Source organism: Leucoraja erinacea, chromosome 9 (assembly GCF_028641065.1).
Source record: "Leucoraja erinacea ecotype New England chromosome 9, Leri_hhj_1, whole genome shotgun sequence".
Lineage (NCBI taxonomy): Eukaryota > Metazoa > Chordata > Chondrichthyes > Rajiformes > Rajidae > Leucoraja > Leucoraja erinaceus.
In genome coordinates, this window is record NC_073385.1 from 258471 (window position 1) to 279173 (window position 20703).

The following is a 20703-nucleotide window of genomic DNA, read 5'->3' on the forward strand; positions in this document are numbered from 1 at the left end:
TTCAAACCTAAAACAAAGTAGATAGAGAATTCTTGAACACCTGAAAATTGTAATAAAGTTTCAAAGTAAAATATTAAACTTCAAATACACCATCCAACTTCAGGAAACAAAGTTGCATAACAATAATTTCATTAAGAATCATGCTATTTTTTGAGTTCAAATTATATATAATATATAGACTTTGTGATTGTAAAGCCTACTCACCGATTACTTTTTGAATTAACAAAGTTAACAAAAGTAGCTTCAAAGCATGAACAGCTAAAAATTATAATAGGCTTTCAAAGCAAAATACTAATCAGGAAACCGGCTAGCCAAATTCAGGAAAAGCTTACATAATAACAATTTCATGAAGAATCATGATAATCAAAGCCTGTTCACCGATTAATATGAATTAATTAAATTAATATGAATTAATTGATAAGCTTTCAAGGCCTGTTAAACAAATCACTCAAGGCTGAAATGATAAAAGATGACACTAATCAACTACAATGTTATTTAGGAAGATATTAGACAAAAGGAAAGACATCGCATGTTTTGCTTAAGCCGAAAAATCAGCAAATCCGTATATACCTGCAATATAAATTTCTGATCTACATATTTTTTGGCAATGCTGGGCTGGAATTCTTGGCTTTCTAAAAATCGAATGAAGAATTCATATACAAGCTGGAATAGACAATAGAGAGTTAAATTACTTAAGGAAAAACACTTATTCACTTCTTAATGGAATACTTTCAGCACAAAAGTCGGGCATGAAAAAAATCATTTGCATCCTTAATCACTTAAAGTCCAAGACATAGTGCATACATGTGAAATTAAAGTGCATACATGTGAAATTAAAAAGTAATTCAAAGTTACACGAGTAATTCTTAAATATAAAGATTTACATACTAGACAATATACAATAGGTGCAGGAGTAGGCCGTTTGGCCCTTCGAGCCAGCACCGCCATTCAATGTGATCATGGCTGATCATCCCCAATCAGTACCCCGTTTCTGCCTTCTCCCCATATCCCCTGACTCCGCTATTTTTAAGAGCCCTATCTAGCTCTCTCTTGAAAGCTGATCATAATTTGGACAGGGACATAGATAGGAAAGGTTTAGAGGGGTATCTAATGTACATCCGCCCTGTCTATTCCCCTCATGATTAGTCTGCAAAGTTGCACCAGGGAAGGAGAGGATGGGGCATGATTAGATGGACCATGAAAACCTTTCATTCCCAAGGCATACAAAGCATTCCTGCATAGTCACCATACTGTTCTTCACCTCCAAATATCAGAGTATTTCATCCTAATTATATTCAGACAAGCAGCTTGCTAACGTAGTGTGCACTGACAATTGAATTAGCATTCACCTCCTGGTTACAGGACAAGATGATAACAGCCATTGACATATTTAACAAATGCTTAACGCAGATAGCAAAAGACATGCTTTGATGTAAAAAGATTCCTTCAAGTTATGTCACAAAAATAGTGTAATACGTCTGGAATTAATGGGTTATTTTCATTGTGATAAACAGCCTCATTTTAAAAGAAACAGCCTTAACACATGCTTGTTGTACTGAAATATCATCAACATCAGAGCAGTGTAGAGGATTCTGTGAGGAAGGGGGAACAACTTTATATTATAATTTTGATTAGGTAATCCTAAATTTCAATTATATTAATCGGTTTAACGTGATTTTGTTTAATTCTGAATTTTTATACTTTCAGTGAAGCCAAGTACTTTGTTGTGGCCCTTGCAATTTTATTTTATCTGCACTTTCGCTGTGGCTGTAATACAATACTCTGTACTCATTTATTTTTACACGATCTGTTGTATTTTAATATGGTTTGATTGTACTCGTGTATGATATGATTAACCTTGAACACACTGTCTTGGCATACGCAAAAATAAACACTTGATGCAGTACACGATCTAATATGATTTAGATAACTTCTTAGTACAAAAAGTATCATTTTAATCAATATTTCTGGAATGACAGTCCTGGATTACAGGATGAAGCAACTCTTAACATTCTCAAATTTATTTTCAAAATGAACAGCAGTGCCAGGAGACGACAATGTTGAAATTGCACCAGTAATGTGCATCACTAATATTACAACTGACACAAAATTTGAGTTTAAATATTGGTGATTTTTAATCAATAGAATTGAAATCTACAGTTCTACTGGTTAAGTTGGATTCAGCAGTTAACTTATGGGCTGGTAGTAATTTAAACTATTGTGAAAACCTCTGGATTAACAAATAACCCAAATGATTTAATTATTTGGGGAAAAATGTTCCTCAGGAAATGCCCTGTTACCTACATTTATTCTGGAAATAAATGATCCTCATTTGCATTATCTGGTTGTTACTTAAAATCCCAAATACTGCTAGGAATAAAATAATGAAAACATTAAAATAATGTCAACATTAATGAAAAATACATAACACTGATTGGCTTTTGTGAAATCCTTTGTTTAATCTAGTGGACTAAGATAAATGTTAAACTAACATTTCAGGATTGGCAAATTTAAATTCAGTGGTCTGAAACATAGTCCTACAATTTACATGGTACTGGGAACGAAAATAAAAGAGAGGCTAAGCTAGATATTTTTAATATCCAGACCATAATAAACAATTATTTCACATGGGAATTTGTAGAGTTCACCTGCAAGTGAGGCCAGGATGCCTCCAGCGTTGGTTCGTCTTCTTCTGGATCAAACTCCAAAGTATCTGAAGGTGGAAGGGTCCTAAATATATTTAAAGAAACCTGCACCAAAATAAAGCGAAAAATCATATATTGAATTTCCTTGTCACAAACCTTTATAATGTTATTAACCACCAAAAACTTAGAAAGACAAGGACAGTGGTTGAATGGAAACAATTTCTCCAAGCCACACACCATTCTGACTTGGGAATATAGCATTATCTCAGAATCAAAAATAAACATTCCTTTCGAAATTACAAAAACTGATTTGCAGAAACAATTTAGAATAACTGGTGAAAATATTGCAATACCACATAGGAACCTTTGAACAGCATATCAAAATAATCTTATTTATTTATGTATTTAATTTATCATAGACGGACAAAGATCCTTGAAGAAATTAAAGCAAGCATACCAGATCACCTACCCTTTTTGGTGCGTGTGGAAGACGATATAATAGTCTGAACACGGTGACAACCAGATTCAAGAATAGACTCTTCCGAACAACCATCAGGCGCTTGAACACTACACAACGCTAACCTCTTCTTTTTCTTGCATATGGTGTGCACAGCCTAAAGTTGTAGGACAACTTGTTCTATTTGATCTTATTTGATTGTGCACGCCGGGTTGATTGCATTCGTCGAAACAGGGCGGACCACGTGAAGGTTGCAATCTTCCACCCCAACGCTAACTTCAATCATGAACTATGGACCAACTTAGTTTGCACCATGGACTTTGGGGTTTACTTTGCATGAGCATTGGGGTTATTAATATATCAAATGCTGGTTTGTAATATTATCTGTGCATTGCGTTTACAGGTTTGTTATAGCTGCTGCTACTAAGAATTGCAATGTTCTGTTGTCAGTACAATTGACAATTAAACAATATTGACTCGACATGCTGAAAGGCCCCCACAAATAAGTATTCATTTGCAAACATCTATATTCTATCTAATATATAAAAGTCTGTGGCTGCCGCCTGGCGTCCGTCCGGCTGCCTTTCTGCCTTTTAATTTGTTCCATCGTGTAACGTCACAATGCCCAATACTCGCAGATGTCCAATCGGAATGGATCCATTTACATGTACGGCTGCTGGCCGCCTTTCTTCCTTTGATTCCCTGCAACTCCGAAACCAGACGCAGAATCGCCGACATCTTTTCCATAACGGTAGAGATTTCACTTTTCTTTCTAAGTGTCCGCTCATCATTACATTTCGTCGTATTTAAGTACACGTTTTTAATCAAATCCTTCTCCCCCCCCCGCCCCAATATTTCAAAAATAAACTGGCTTCTCACCCATAGAAGCAGCACCAGCCCCAGCCCCTGGTGAACGTTCCATCGTGTGATGTCACAATGCCCAACGCTCAAAGGCATTGTTGCCATAGAGGGAGTGCAGAGAAGATTCACCAGACTGATTCCTGGAATGTCAGGACTTTCAAATGAAGAAAGACTGGATAGACTCGCCTTGTACTCGCTAGATTTTAGAAGATTGAGGGGGGATCTTATAGAAACTTACAAAATTCTTAAGGGGTTGGACAGGCTAGATGCAGGAAGATTGTTCCAGATGTTGGGGAAGTCCAGAACAAGAGGTCACAGTTTAAGGATAAGGGGTAAATCTTTTAGGACCGAGATGAGAAAAACATTTTTCACACAGAGAGTGGTGAATCTCTGGAATTCACTGGCACAGAAGGTAGTTGAGGCCAGTTCATTGGCTATATTTAAGAGGGAGTTAGATGTGGCCCTTGTGGCTAAAGGGATCAGGGGGTATGGAGAGAAGGCAGGTACAGGATACTGAGTTGGATGATCAGCCATGATCATATTGAATGGTGGTGCAGGCTCAAAGGGCCGAATGGCCTACTCCTACACTTAATTTCTATGTTTCCCTCTCCCTCTCCTCACCCCTCTCCCACCCATCCCTCTCCCCCACCCTCTTCCCTCTCTCTCCCCCCCCCCCCCCTTCCCCCTTGACCCTCCTCCACCACTCCCCCTACCCCCCCTCCCTCCCCACTCTTCCACCTCTCCCCCTTACCCCCCCCCTCCCCCCCCTTCCCTTCCTCTCTCCCCCCACCCCTTCCTCCTACCCCTCTGTTCCTCTTCCACCACTCCCCCGTCCCTTCCACCACACCCGCTACCCCTCTACCCCTCCCTCCCTCCCCACTCTTCCACTTCTTCTCTCCCCCTTCTCTCTCCTCCCCCTCTCCTCACCCCTCCCCCTCCCCCACCCCCTTCCCTCTCTACTACCCCACCCCCTATCCCTCTTCCATCACTCCCCCCTCTCCTCCTCCCCCCCCCCCCCCCCCCACATCTCTCTCCCCATCCCCCTCTCTCACCCCCTACCCCGCTCTCCTTTCTCTCCCCAATCTGTCCCGTTTCCTCCTCCTCTCCACTCCCCTTTTCTTCTCACCCCCCCCTCCCCCCACCTGTGTGTTTGGAGGGTGGTTAAGGTTAGTGTGATGCCGCACCCCCCCCCCCCCCCCCCCCCCCCCCGCAAACGCCGTTGGGGAAACAGACCCAACGGGTCTGCACTTGGTCTGGTTATATATTAAAACTGTGTGGCTGCCGCTAAGCGTCCGTCCGGCTGCCTTTCTGCCTTTTGATTCGTTCCATCGCGTGATGTCACAATGCCCAATGCTCGCAGATGTCCAATCGGAATGCCCAATGCTCGCAGATGTCCAATCGGAATGAATCCATTTACATGTACGGCTGCCGGCTGCCTTCCTTCCTTTGATTCCTTGCCACGCCGAATCCAGACGCAGAATCGCCGAGATCTTTTCCATTTCGGTAGAGATTTCACTTTTCTTTCAAAGTATCCACTCCTGATTACATTTCGCCGTGTTTATGCACTAATTTTTAATCAAATCCTTCTAACCCCCCCCCCCCCCCCCCCCCCAATATTTCAAATATAAACTGCCTTCTCACCCATAGAAGCTGCCCTGATTTTTTCCATTTCGGTAGAGATTTCACTTATCATTCCAAGTGTCCACTCCTCATTAAATTTCGTCGTACACATTTTTTTCAAATCCTTCTCCCCCCCCCCCCCACTCATTTTGACGCCTCCTACTGGCCAGCGACCATAATGGCTGCTGGCGTCCGCATCTCGCCTCAAAGACGCCATTTAAAAACAGCCGCACTGCTGATTCCTGAGCCGCTTGAGTTGGAGGACCACGTCTCCCGTGGGGGCTACGGGTAGGGACAGCTGCGTTGGGGGAGCAGACCCAACGGGTCTGCACTCGGTCTAGTATTGTTTAAAAGTGCTGAATAGATTCTATTTGGTGGATCTTTAGTGTTTATGGTAATTTCAAAGAAAACAACATTAATAATCAGATAAAGGGACTAATTCATCCACCGCCTTCACTTTCAATCAAATATTCATATTTCTCATGTGTTTAATAAAATGTATAATGAATTAAAAAAAACAAATGGAAAACAAATTTTATACAGATAAAAGGAGAGAAAGCATAGGTGAAGGACAGGCTTAGTTTGAGCAGGTTTGCTACAATGTTGATTCATCCCAAACATCACCTATTCCTTTTCTCCAGAGATGCTGCCTGACCCGCTGAGATACTATAGCATTTTGTGTCTATCTTCGGTTTAAACCGGCATCTGCAGTTCCTTCCTGCACACCATGCATTTCAAAGCAGGCTACTTGAGTGACATCATTCAGTGAATTTACCATTACAACTTTGGTATTTACTCTCCACCAGATAGACTGCAACAGTTTGCAAAAGGCCTCTCTGATGAATGTCTACAATATCCATGAAATGCACATCTTCCTCATTACGGTCAAAATCATGGAGTTGCTGAGGCAAAACATTTGTGGAAGCACCCCCACAATATGATTCAGTTTCAGAAAAATTCCAATAATCTAGTATGCTTGGCTCTTTGGTGGTGCTGAATTAGCATATTTTCTGGACTATTGGATATTGTTCTCTATTATAGCCCAACATACTTTTAATTCACTTTTTTACACAGGAGAATTAAAAAAAATCAAGTGAAGCCAATAAGTTTAAAGGAGATTCAAGAACAGATCAAGGGTTTCAAAGGGAGTAGGGTAACCAGAGTCCCGATGAACCAGCTGCTGAATTATTGGTATTGCTAAATGGTTGGTTGGCAGATTATCAGTATCTTACAGTAATACATTTTCATTTGATTAATAAACTATAAAGTTTAATTTATTATCTTTTCTTTGTGTTAAGACACTCAAAAAACTATACAATTGAATTTGTGGAACATTATTAGCATAAAAAAACATTTCTCATTGTCTTTTAATCTTGATGTTGTGGTGACACCAGGTGGTGGGCCACGCACTATAGCTCTTGGGAGGGGGGTCACGTATCCCGGTGACGAGAGATAGGGGTCACGGTGTGGTCGAGGGTGCCCTTGGGGAGTATTTAAGGTGTTAATCGCGTGCGCACGTGGTTGTTGAGTGAGGATAATTAGCGTAGCACTTAGCGTAGCAATAAAGAACAGTATTTTCGGACAAGCCGTGTCTGCCTCGTTGTTTAACGGACAACTCCGCGTCCGCTACATTTGGTGACCTAGACGTCCAGAATCGTAATTCTGGAAGGAAAAATGCGCCCCGCCAGCGGCCAACCCTCAGCTGCTGCCGCTGATCAACGCCAACTCAGCGCCATCGCCCTGAACATGCTGACTTTCCGGACCGACCAGGCACAGGTATGGTTTCAGCAGGCCGAGTCACAATTCTACGTTCGCGGGGTAACGAACGAAGAGCCGCGCTACCATTATATGGTTGGCGGGCTCGACCAGGAAACGGCCTGACGAATAATTCCCTACCTGCAGGATCCACCGGCGGTCGATAAATATGGCAGGCTCAAAGCGTTGCTGCTCCGTACCTTCAGCCTCAGTTGGATGGAACGAGCTGTCCGCATTTTCAACATGGGCCGGCTTGGCAACCGGAAACCATCGGCCCTAATGAGCGAGGTGTCCTTGCTCATGGACAGCCACCAGCACAGCATGCTTTTCGAATATGCCTACCTGCAACAGCTTCCAGACGACATCTGCCAGCTCCTCGGCTGAATCGGGTGTCCACAATGCCCAGGAAGATGCAGCGGCCTAGTGCCACGCCCACCAGGGGTACCGCGGAGCATCCGGAGTCTGCCCTTAAAGGGGGAGTCCTTAAAGGGAAATGGTGATTTTACCATCAGCGTTGGGGCTCGGAGGCCCGCCAATGCCGCCCTCCCTGTGCATTTTCGGGAAACGCTGGGGCCGGTCGCCGGTGATCACCACAACGGTTGGTAAAATTCATCGCCTTTACGCCTGGGACCGATTTTTGGTCGATACGGGGGCCGAGGTCAGCGTGGTGCACCCATCCGGGATGGGCATGCGTGCCAGTAAGCGGGGGCCCTTGTTGACTGACGCATGGGGTCCGCATCATGCCTTTGATATTTGGCGCCCGCCATTTTTCCTGGCTATTTACAGTGGCAGACATGTCCCAGCCATTGTTTGGTCCAGATTTTCTCCGGGCGTAATTCTTGCTGGTAGACGCGAGGGGACAGCGCCTTGTCCATGCTTCAACACTTGAAGCAATCTCCTTGCGCTCTGCTGGGTCAGTTCGCAACCCAGTGGCGGCGGTGGACAATATCTATGCACAAATTTTGGCAGAGTACCCGGCTATCCTGACCCCTAAGTTGGACTTGATCAACCCGAAGCATGGGGTCCAGCATCACTTCTGACTTCAGGACCACCGCTTCACGCCCGCACCCGCAGACTGGCCCCCGCCAAACTCTGGCTTGCGAAGGCGGAGTTTCAAAAGCAATGGGAATTGTTCGGCGATCAAACGGACCAAGGGCCTCCCCTTTACACTTGGTGCACAAGGTCTGTGGCGGCTGGAGGCCTTGTGGCGACTATCGCTGCCTGAATGACGCCACCATTGCAGACCGGTACCCCTTCCCACACATTCTGGACTGCTCTGACCATCTGGCTGGAGCTACATTTTTCTACAAATTCGACCTGGTCAGGGGATACAATCAGATCCCCGTGCGACCGGAGGACGAGCCCAAAACGGCTATCATCACCCCCTTCGGGCATTTTGAATTAGTGCGTATGCCCTTCGGCTTTAAAAACGTTACACAGACATTCCAACGCCTGATGGACACTGTGGAGCCGGGACTTGATTTTGTCTTCATTTATCTGGACTACATCCTGGTGGCGAGTCTTTCGTGGCAGGAACAATGCGCCCATCTCTGGTTGTTATACCAGTGCCTGAGCAAGTTTGGGATGGTATTAAACCCGGATAAGTGCCAGTTCGGCCTTCGGGCCATCGTGTGACAAAGCATGGTGCGGTGCCTCTACCAGGTTGAGTGAAGGCCGATTTGTGCCATCGGCTGCGAGAATACTGCGGCCTCTATTTCAACTGTTGTCGGGCAAGCTGCGGGATGTGCAGTCGGGGCGAAAGAGGCATTGGCTCGGGCGACGATGCTGGTACATCCGCAGGTTGACGCCCCCACAGCACTAATTGTGGATGCCTCAGACTCTCACCTATTTCAGCCGCCAACTCAACCCAGTAGAGCATAAATGCAGCACGTTCGACCGGGAGCTGCTCTCTTTATACCTGGCATTTAGGCATTTCCATTATTTCCTGGAGAGCCGGGACATTGTTGCATTTACTGACCATAAGCTCTTCACTTTCGCCTTCGCCAAGGTGGCTGACCCTTGGTCCGCTCGGCAGCCTCGCCACCTCACCACTATCTCAGAGATCACGACGGACATCTGCCACATCACCGGGAAAGGTAACCTAGTCGTGGACGCCTTGTCCCGCCCAGCTGTTATTGCCGTCCTCGACTTGGCCCCGGGAATCAATTACGCTTTTGCGGCGGCTCAGCTAGCGGACGAGGCGATGAGGGCGTACCGAACTACCATCACAGGACTGGTGCTCGAGTACGTGCCTATGCGTTCCGCTGGCATCGCCGTCCTGTGTGACGTCTCCACAGGGCAGCCGCAGCAAATTCTTCCGGTGGCCTGGCGTTATCGGGATTGACAACATTCATAGAAACATAGAAAATAGGTGCAGGAGTAGTCAATTCAGCCGTTCGAGCCTGCACCACCATTCAATGTGATCATGGCTGATCATCCAACTCAGTACCTGTACCTGCTTTCTCTCCATACCCCCTGATCCCTTTAACCACAAGGGCCACATCTAACTCCCTCTTAAATATAGCCAATGAACTGACCTCAACTACCTTCTGTGGCAGTGAATTCCAGAGATTTGTCACTGTTTTTCTCATCTCAGTCCTACAAGATTTCCTTTATCCTTAAACTGGACTTCCCCAACAAGGGGGACAATCTTCCTGCATCTAGCCTGTCCAACCCCTTAAGAATTTTGTAAGTTTCTATAAGATCCCCCCTCAATCTTCTAAATTCTAGCGAGTACAAGCCGAGTCTATCCAGTCTTTCTTCATATGAAAGTCCTGACATCCCAGGAATCAGTTTGCTGAACCTTCTCTGTACTCCCTCTATGGCAAGAATGTCTTTCCTCAGATTAGGAGACCAAAACTGTACGCAATACTCCAGGTGTGGTCTCACCAAGACCTTGTACAACTTGCAGTAGAACCTCCCTGCTCCTATACTCAAATCCTTTTGCAATGAATGCTAACATACCATTCGCCTTCTTCATGGCCTGCTGCACCTACATGCCTACTTTAATGACTGGTGTACCATGGCACCCAGGTCTTGTTGAATCTCCCCCTTTCCTAATCGGCCACCATTCAGATAATAGTCTACTTTCCTGTTTTTGCCACCAAAGTGGATAACCTCACATTTATCCACATTATACTGCATCTGCCATGCATTTGCCCACTCACCCAGCCTATCCAAGTCACCTTGCAGCCTCCTAGCATCCTCCACACAGCTAACACTGCCCCCCCAGCTTTGTGTCATCCGCAAACTTGGAGATGTTGCATTCAATTCCCTCGTCCAAATCATTAATATATATCGTAAATAGCTGGGGTCCCAACACTGAGCCTTGCGGTACCCCACTAGTCACTGCCTGCCATTCTGAAAAGGACCCGTTTACTCCTACTCTTTGCTTCCTGTCTGCCAGCCAGTTCTCTATCCACATCAATACTGAACCCCCAATACCGTGTGCTTTAAGTTTGTATACTAATCTCTTTTGTGGGACCTTGTCAAAAGCCTTCTGAAAGTCCAGATATAACACATGCACCGGTTCCCCCTTATCCACTCTACTAGTTACATCCTCGAAAAATTCTATAACATTCGTCAGACATGATATACCTTTCATAAATCCATGCTGACTTTGTCTAATGATTTCACCACTTTCCAAATGTGCTGCTATCCCATCTTTAATAACTGATTCTAGCAGTTTCCCCACTACCGACGTTAGACTAACTGGTCTGTAATTCCCCGTTTTCTCTCTCCCTCCCTTTTTTAAAAGTGGGGTTACATTAGCTACCCTCCAATCCTCAGGAACTACTCCAGAATCTAAAGAGTTTTGAAAAATTATCACTAATGCATCCACTATTTCTGGGGCTACTTCCTTAAGTACTCTGGGATGCAGCCTATCTGGCCCTGGGGATTTATCGACCTTTAATCCATTCAATTTACCTAACACCACTTCCCGGCTAACCTGGATTTCACTCAGTTCCTCCATCTCATTTGACCCCCGGTCCCCTGCTATTTCCAGCAGATTATTTATGTTTTCCTTAGTGAAGACAGAACCAAAGTAGTTATTCAATTGGTCTGCCATGTCCTTGTTCCCCATGATCAATTCACCTGTTTCTGACTGCAAGGGACCTACATTTGTTTTAACTAATCTTTTTCTCTTCACATATCTATAAAAGCTTTTGCAGTCCGTTTTTATGTTCCCTGCCAGTTTTCTTTCATAATCTATTTCCCTTTCCTAATTAAGCCCTTTGTCCTCTTCTGCTGGACTCTGAATTTCTCCCAGTCCTCTGGTAGGCTGCTTTTTCTGGCTAATTTGTAAGCTTCATCTTTTGTTTTGATACTATCCCTGATATCCCTTGTTATCCACGGATGCACTACCTTCCCTGATTTATTATTTTGCCAAACTGGGATGAACAATTGTTCAATACCCTCAGTTACATTTCTTTAAGTTCAGAACCCCTGTTTCTGAATTAATTATGTCACTCTCCATCCTAATAAAGAACTCAACCATATTATGGTCACTCAGATTCAATTTCAATTTAATTGTCATTGTCAGTGTACAGTACAGAGACAACGAAATGCATACCCACTCTTACCCAAGGGACCACACACAAGATTGCTAACTCATGGTTTGGCCCACCCATCCATCCGGGTGATGGTGGCATTAGTGGCTGCAAGATTCGTGTGGCCTGGATTGCGGAAGCAGGTTGATCATTGGGCCCGGACGTACATACCCAGTCAAACATCGAACATGGATATCGTGGAGCCTCTGCCTCCATCCCACGGCATTTCACACTTGCTTACGGTGGTGGACCGTTTAACCTGGTGGCCAGAGGCCATCCCGCTTGTCGACACCTCGGCCCTGACCTACACGCGTGCCCTGGTGGCCTATTGGGTTTCCCCTTTCAGTGTACCGCTGGACATCTCTTCCGACCAGGGTGCCCAATTCACGCCAGAGCTGTGGTCCGCAATGGCTCGCCTGTTGGGGGCTCAGCTCCACCACTCGACAGCCTATCACCCCCAGTCGAATGGGTCGCTGGAATGTTTCCACCGCCGGCTTAAGGGCGGTTTGAAGGCTCACCTCACCAGTCCCGGTTGGATGGACGAGTTGCCATGGGTCCTGCTGGGGATTCGCTCCACCCCAAAGGAGGACTTGCAGGCTTCATCTGCAGAGTTGGCCTACGCCATTCCACTAGCCGTGCCCGTGGAGTTTATCCCAACCGCTGGCGCCCCCCCAGGAGTCACCGTCATCCATGTTGGTCCGACTGCGGGAGAGGATCAGAGCCCTAGCTCCTGTCCCAACGCCTCGGCGTGGTGTCGTTCCATCTCACGTGCCGCCGGCACTTGCGGACAGTCAGTATGTCTTCCTCCGCCGCGACGCCCACAGGTCGCCCTTACAGTGTCCCGGTGACTTGAGGTAGGGGTCACAGGTGTCCCTGGGGAGTATTTAAGGCGTTAATCGCGCGCACACGGGATTGGTGAGTGAGGGGAATTAGCGTAGCACTTAGCGTAGCAATAAAGGACAGTATTTTCGGACAAACTTCGTGACTTCCTCGTTCTTAAACGGACAACTCCACGTCCTCTACAATATGATGCTAAAACAAATGCGAAGCAAAAAGCTTTGAGAGACAAGGTTGCAGATGGTTTTACTAAAGGGGAGGACTTGTACAGTTTGATAGCCACAGTATAAAGGATCTCCTGCAGTTTTCTATACTGTATCTTGGTGGAACATTTATCATTACCAAAAAATAATGGGATTAGAAAATGCAGCAAAATCTAGATGAAAAGGAACAGAGTTTGCAAAGATTTGTGAATTAAAAAATACTCACCATTTTAACTACTTCAGGATAGGCCTGTTCTGTCAATATTCCTCGACCCACAGCAACAAAGTCCACCAATTCACTAAGGGTTGAGCGCTTGTACTCCTTCATTTTAAGGTCTGATAATGAATCCATGAAATCAAATACAACACAACACTGCTGTAATTTCTTCTGAAAGAGTGCTACCTTCTCAGTTGTAGAAACGTCTGCAAGAGAGCCAAAAAATATCAAATTTAGAACAAATGAGATTATAACAACTGTCCAGTTGAAAGCAAATGCATTTCCATTTAAAACACTATCTGAAATTTGGAACCATTTTCATTAATGCCAGCAGGAAGTCAACGTTAAGCTTTTAACCATTCAAACAACCAATAGAAAAGTAACCTTGTAAATCCTGTTCCTCTTCATGTGGACCCTTTTTCCTAGGAGCCTAGGAACCCACTTAATAATCTGTTCATATTCAAAAGAAACATTCAAGGTAGTTATGGAAGCTCAAGATCATTTTCTACTCGTATAAGCACACAATTGTATATCAATACCCTAAAATATTTGGTCATCTCAACACTTCCACTGTCCAAGGTTGAAAATGTTAATCCTCAGCAAGCAAACTTGTACAGATGTTACACCCCACTGCATAAATGCTTGCACAGCAGCACATTTATACCTTTTCCTATTCATGTGCTATACAAACCTAAATATTAATACACACTGAAGTCTCAAGTATTTTTTCCAAGTTATATTTTAATTTAAAATGTGAAAAACATCCCACAGTATAATCTAAAATTACATCAATCTAAACCTTGGCTGCAGTTCAAAATACAAATCACGGCTGTTTTTAAAAACACGACTAAAAGACATTTAATCTCCAGACTTCTCACTTCACAAACTGAGAAACTCTATAAACTCAGAACTTCAAGTTGCTTCACCACAAAGCCTCAAAATAGAAGCAGTTTGTCCAACCTTAACTACTGTTAAGGATTTAAATCATTTGTTTTTTCCAACAATAATTTGTTTTAAATGGAACATCAAACTCAACAAGACAACAGTAATTCATGTTTTAACAGTTTTAATAGGGCCAGGGCGGCAAAGTGTACTTCTGTTCAGTTCCCTGTAGAAGTACATTTGTAATGTATATTTTTGTAGTTTACAACCTACTGCTAAAGTTAAAAAGATGGAACATTTTGGTATCAGACAGTTCAATAACCAGGCTCCAAAAAGCATGTAATCCTTTGCCTATTAAAATAATGTGCTTTTGGCACAATGCAAGACACTGACATTTCCATTATGAAGGCACTAAATTAGTTACCTTATAACACTAAGTAAATGTGGATAATTTTTTACCTCATCAATTCTAGACAAGGCAAAGAAATACGTAGTGGTCTTGTTAAATGCAGTGAAGTTACTGCTGTTCAGCATTCATTTGTTTCCTCAAATTGGTATGGCATCTTATCAAACTCACCATTTTGCATGGGATTTATCATTTAACAAAAGGGGCCACAGTGGTGCAGCTGGTAGAGCTGCTGCCTCAGCGCCAGAGACAATGGGTTTGACCCCGATCTCGGGTGCTGACTCAGTGGAGTTTGCACTTTCCCCATATGACAGTGGGATTCCTCCAGGTGCTCTGGTTTCCTCCCACATCTCACAAGACATACGCAGTTTTAAACAAATTATACAGGCGATCCCATCTAACAAAGTGGTTGTGTTCTTGGAAAACAATCTGTCTCGCAATGTTCCATAACTGGTTGGGTTGGTGATCTGGAGAAAATTAATGTCTCAGACGTCAACTGTGGTCCTAAGCTCAGTTATCGAGAATTCCAATAGACAACATTAACATTACTACTGAACCATAATTACTTCTGTGATGAGAAGATAAAATGTAAATAATAATAAACAAACTTAATGAACTCACTTTTAAGTGATCTGAAGCACAAAAGAATAGTCAAAGTAACAGCTGCCATGAAGCAAGTAATTATGTGGCACTCTACAGCCATGCCTCATTACAAATGATAACAAAAAGAATAACAGCTGATAACTGCAGCTGTTTGGCTTATATGAAAAAAAGCTTCTCTCAAAGGTAATTAAGGCTCTCAATGTAGCTTTCTACCCACAGAATGGCCATCGGAATGAATGATAACCAAAGCAATGATGGTAATGATCAGCTTTTATATTTCAAGCCAAAATTAACGATCGCTAACTTCATTATACACTAACTCTAGGATCGTTAACGCACGTTGAATGAATGACATTGTTATATCTTAAAACATACATGAATACATCGATGCACTGAACATAAATGATGAAAGTAGAACAATCGGTAACTTGAATTTGTATACTAATTACTAACTGCCATTGCTTTTGCACATTCACTGCTCATTTTTATTCATACAAATATCTATACTTAATTTTCTTCCATATTTAAAATTATAACCTCAAAACACAGCTAATCAACGAGCATCAAAACAATGAAAATGCACTATTTATTAAACAAAGTAAACCATGAATTTATTTTTTTTTTACAGAGAAGTGACTTTTGTACTCAAATGTAAATACATTCTGAATATGCTTGGTTGTCCAAATGTTTTTTACGATCTTTCATTTGCACAGCAGGCTCTGATTAGGCACTTAAAAATACTAATTTCTACATAATTTATTTATACCGTTTATTCCAAGATCAACAGCTGGTAGGAAGGGAATGTTATGGGTTGATGGCTAATTATGCAAACTTCCCTCCCTATTTTAAAACCCAAGACATGACAGAAACAGAACATTTCATTAATTGTGGGAGACTCATGGTTGAGGTTTCGTCAACCATTTCTGCACCCTGAATGAGTGGCCTACACTTGGCAGAATGAGGTTATGCATTTTTACAATGAGTCTATTGTAAAAATATAAAATGGTCAAAAAGGTACAGAGAAGATTTACAAGGATGTTGCCAGAACTAGAGGGTCGGAGCTATAAGCAGAGGTCGAGTAGGCTGGGACTGTATTCCTTGGAGTGCAAGAGGATGAGGGGTGAGCTTATGGAGGTGTACAAGATCATGACAGAAATAGATTGGTAGATGCACAGAGTCTCTTGCCCAGAATAGGTGAATAGGAAAATAGGTTAAGGGAAAAAGATTTACTACAAATCTGGAGGTAACTTTTTCACACAAAGGGTCAAGCTGCCAAAGGAAGTAGTTGAGGCAGGGACTATTCCGACATGTAAGCAGCAGTTAGAAAGGTACATAGATAGGACAGATTTGGAGGGATATGGACCAAATGCTGGCAGGTAGGACTAGTGTAGCTGGGACATGTTGGCTGGTGTGGGCAAGTTGGGCCAAAGGGCCTGTTTCCACACTGTATCACTCTATGACTAATACAACTATTTACTGCATTCACCCAGCAATCTTACTCAAATTACAAAGAGTAAATAAAATGCCAAGAAAACGCTAATTCTAATTACACGATGCAATTCATTTTTATATCATTTTCATTTTCCTTTGTAGTAACTTGTGCTCAACCTATACTTAACGAATGAGAATGTTGCAATTGATCAAAACAATCACTGCAGAACACAAAGGCACTCTGGGTGGAAACATGGAACTAAAGGGAAAGCATTGGAAAAATGCCTCTTTCACTACCCGATCGATTTACAATACATTTCCAGGATTTCTGCTTTTGAGTTTCACAGACTTTTACACTACATGAAAATATGAAAGGCCAGGACACTACATGCTAATATAATTACATCTCTGCATAATAGGTCTTCAAGATTTATGTAGTTTGATCCACACGTGGCCCCAGATCCCTATTCTTTGCATGCATTACCAGGAGTGTACATTACTATATCTCCATTGCAAACCAACTACAAATGTAAAAAGAGGTGCAATCAACTTTTAGTAGGACAGTGGAAGAAAAAATAATGTATTTAAGCACTGTACTTCAAATACTGAACGTAAACAGAAATATGAACGACTACATCATACAGAGTGAATGATTATATTCCAATTTCTTTGAGGAGATGAAGGTATTTATAAGACTGGACTGTGGATGTTGTCAGATTTAAGTTGTTTGACAAGTTCCTTCATGATAAACAGAAAATGACTAAGATAGAGGTAGGTGGGATAGTTCGTATTTTTCTGATGAATTGGTGGAGTTGCAGACAACGTAGCGGAATGCCAAAAGGATACACAGGACTTAGATCAGTTTCAGATATGAATGGAGAAATGGCTGATGGAATTTGACCTGGGCAATTGTGAGGTGTTGCACTTGGGATGTCAAATATAAGGGGCAAGCATAGAATAAATGGCAGACCCTTAACAGCATTGGTGTACAGAGGGGTCCAAGTCAACTATCTCCCTGAAATGTGCAACACAAATCATTAAACTAAAGTTGATACAGTAGTAAAAGTGTCACATAGTGCCCTCCATAATGTTTGGGACAAAGTCCTGTCATTTATTTATTTGCCTCTGTAGTCCACAATTTGAGATTTGTAATAGAAAAAAAAAATCACATGTGGTTAAAGTGCATATTGTCAGATTTTGTTAAAGGTTATTTTTCATACATTTTGGTTTCACCGTGTAGAAATTACAGCTATGTTTTACATACATTTCAGGGCACCATAATGTTTGGGACACATGGTTTCACAGGGATTTGTAATTGCTCAGGTGTGTTTAATTGCCTCCTTAATGCAGGTATAAGAGCTCTCAGGGCAGAGTCTTTTCTCCAGTCTTTCCATCACCTTAGCAAACTTTTATTACTGTTTATCAACATGAGGACCAAAGTTGTGCAAATGAAAGTCCAAGAAGCCATTATAAGACTGAGAACCAAGAATAAAACTGTTAGAGACATCAGCCAAACCTTAGGCTTACCAAAATCAACTGCTTGGAACATCATTAAGAAGAAAGAGAGCACTGGTGAGCTTACAAATCACAAAGGGACTGGCAGGCCAAGCAAGACCTCGACAACAGATGACAGAAGAATTATCTCTATAATAAAGAAAAATCCCTGTCCGACAGATCAGAAACACTCTTCAGGTGTCAGGTGTGGATTTGTCAATGACCACTGTCCGCAGAAGACTTCATGAACAGAAATACAGAGGCTACACTGCAAGATGCAAACCACTGGTTAGCCGCAAAAATAGGATGGCCGGGTTACAGTTTGCCAAGAAGTACTTAAAAGAGCCACCACAGTTCTGGAAAAAGGTCTTGTGGACAGATGAGGCAAATATTAACTTATATCAGAGTGATGGCAAGAGCAAAGTATGCAGAAGAGAAGGAACTGCCCAAGACCCACAGCATACCACCTCATCTATGAAACAGTGGTGGGGGTAATATGGCCTGGGCATGTATGGCTGCTGAAGGTACAAACACTGCTGTAATTTCTACATGGTGAAATCAAAATGTATAAAAATGGCCTTTATTATAATCTGACAATGTGCACTTTAACCACGTGATTTTTTTCTATTACAAATCTCAAATTGTGGAGTACAGAGGTAAATAAATAAATGGGTCTTTGTCCCAAACATTATGGAGGCCACTGTACATCATGCTTGCCTTCATCGATCGAGTATTGAGTAGAAGAGTCAGAAAGTATGTTGTAGCTTTAAAAATAAAGAACTTTGGTTAGACTAGATTTGGAGTATTGTGTGCAGTTTGCCCCAGTGCAGGAAGTATGGGGAGGCTTTGGAGAGTGTGCAGAAGTGGTTTATCAGGATGTTGCTTGGAGCAAATGGTATTAGCTGTAAACAGAGATTAGACAAAATTGGATTGCTCTCTCTCAAGTGTCAAAGGCTGACAGAGGATCAGATGGAAGTTTATAATTATGAGTGGCACAGATAGGATAGACAGGTGGAATCTTTTGCTCAGGAAGGAAATGTCAAATAGTGGAGAGTAAAGCTTTAAAAAGGTGAGAGCAGGAAAAGTTAAGGAAATGTGCAGGTCAGGTTTTTACACAAAGTGTGTTAGGTGGCTGGAATGCACTGGCCAGGGATGGTGGTGGAGGAAACTTTTAAACAAGCACACGAACATGCAGGGATATGAATCATGTGCAGGCAGAGGAGATTAGTTTACTTTGGCATCATGTTCAGCATAGACTTCATGGGCCAAAAAGCTCTACTGTTCTATGTTCCAAGTAAACCTAATGTAAATATTTACATTTTATTCAAGAATATAATTTAAACATATTCTACAACAGGTATGCTACAATTGCCTCGACCAAGTTCTGGTTTGCACAATGTTCGCAAAAAACTAGAGAAACTTGGATTTAGGTTTATTATTTCACCTGTACCAAGGTACAGTTAAAATATGTTTTGCATGCTATCCAATTATATCAGATAATACTACAAATAAATACAATTAAGTCAATAATAATAATAATAATAATATTTATTTATATAGCACTTTTAAACAAAATCACTTTGTACCAAAGTGCTTTACAGAGATTGATTAAACTAATTGAATAGATTAAATGTCAATAAATCCATACAAAATATAAAAGAAAAAGAAAAAAAGGCACAGAACAGTACACTAAAGAAATCAACAAGAAACGTCCCCCCACAGCAGAATTCACTGTGAGGGAAGGCACTAAAAATATCCAGTTCTCCCCCTCATATTCCACCCGAGGTCGGGGTCTATATGTGGCCTCCTCAGCCAACCCGATGTTTTCAGGCCCTCTGCCGCGAAGCTGGATCATCGGCGTCGGGTATAAGTATAATAGGTAAACACAGGGTAGATACAGAGCACAGAACGTAGTTTTCAGCTTTATCGTACATAGAAAAAGTCCCATGTCCTTAATGGGGAAGAGATGCATCAGATAGAATCCTGGCTTATGGAATGGCCATTCGGAAGCCTGATGATAGAGGACATGAAGCTGTCTGGTGGTGTACACTTTCAAGCTTCTGTACCTTCTGCATGATCGGGGGAGCAGGGAGAAGTAGGAATGACCAGGGTGGGACAAGTCTTTCATTATGTGGACTGCTTTGCCAAGATGAGTAGATCGAGTTAATAGTGGGAAGTTTGATCTGTGTGGGATTGGGCTGACTCTACTATTCTCAGCAATTTCTTGGGAGTCTTGAGCAGCTGTTCCCAAACCAAGCTGCGATGTACCCAGAAAATTATTTTTGTGGTGCATATATAGATGTTTGACTCATTGGAGACATGCCAAATTTCCTCGGTGTCCGAAGGAAGTAATGGCATTGGTGGGACTTCTTGACTGTCACATCATCGTTGATAATATTAACTCCAAGGAACCTGAAGCTCTCAACCATTTTCACTGCAGTACCAATGATGCTGATTGGAGCATATACTCCACCGTGCTTCCTGAAATAGGTAACTTCGTCTTGTTGACATTAAGGAAGAGGTTATTGTCCTGACACTATGTTATTAAGTTATTTAGCTCCTTCCTGTACTCCACATCCTTGCAGGGCACTGGTGTTGACAATTATTGTGGAGGTGTTGTAACCCATCCTCACTGAATGTGGGTCAGGATTCCAATGGCAGAGGTGGAAGGTTGCTGGTTCCTAGATCCAGGAGATGGGTATGGATGGAATTATTACATTGCAAGCAAAGCTACAATCGATA

General features: G+C 42.7%; 1 protein-coding gene across 3 annotated transcripts in view; it reads right to left on the reverse strand.

Annotated features, from left to right (window-relative positions):
- ppp2r5eb (protein phosphatase 2, regulatory subunit B', epsilon isoform b) overlaps window positions 1–20703 on the reverse strand; it is a 130239-nt gene that overhangs the window by 55357 nt on the left and 54179 nt on the right. For 2 of the 3 annotated variants that reach the window (XM_055640050.1, XM_055640049.1), the window contains exons 2-4: window positions 13155–13351; window positions 2649–2750; window positions 571–663 (exon numbers count right to left, since the gene is read on the reverse strand). In XM_055640050.1, the coding sequence (XP_055496025.1) occupies window positions 571–663; window positions 2649–2750; window positions 13155–13351 (392 nt within the window). Of the gene's footprint in view, window positions 1–570; window positions 664–2648; window positions 2751–3114; window positions 3363–13154; window positions 13352–20703 lie in introns of those variants that run through there. The other variant, XM_055640052.1, reaches the window with a different exon arrangement.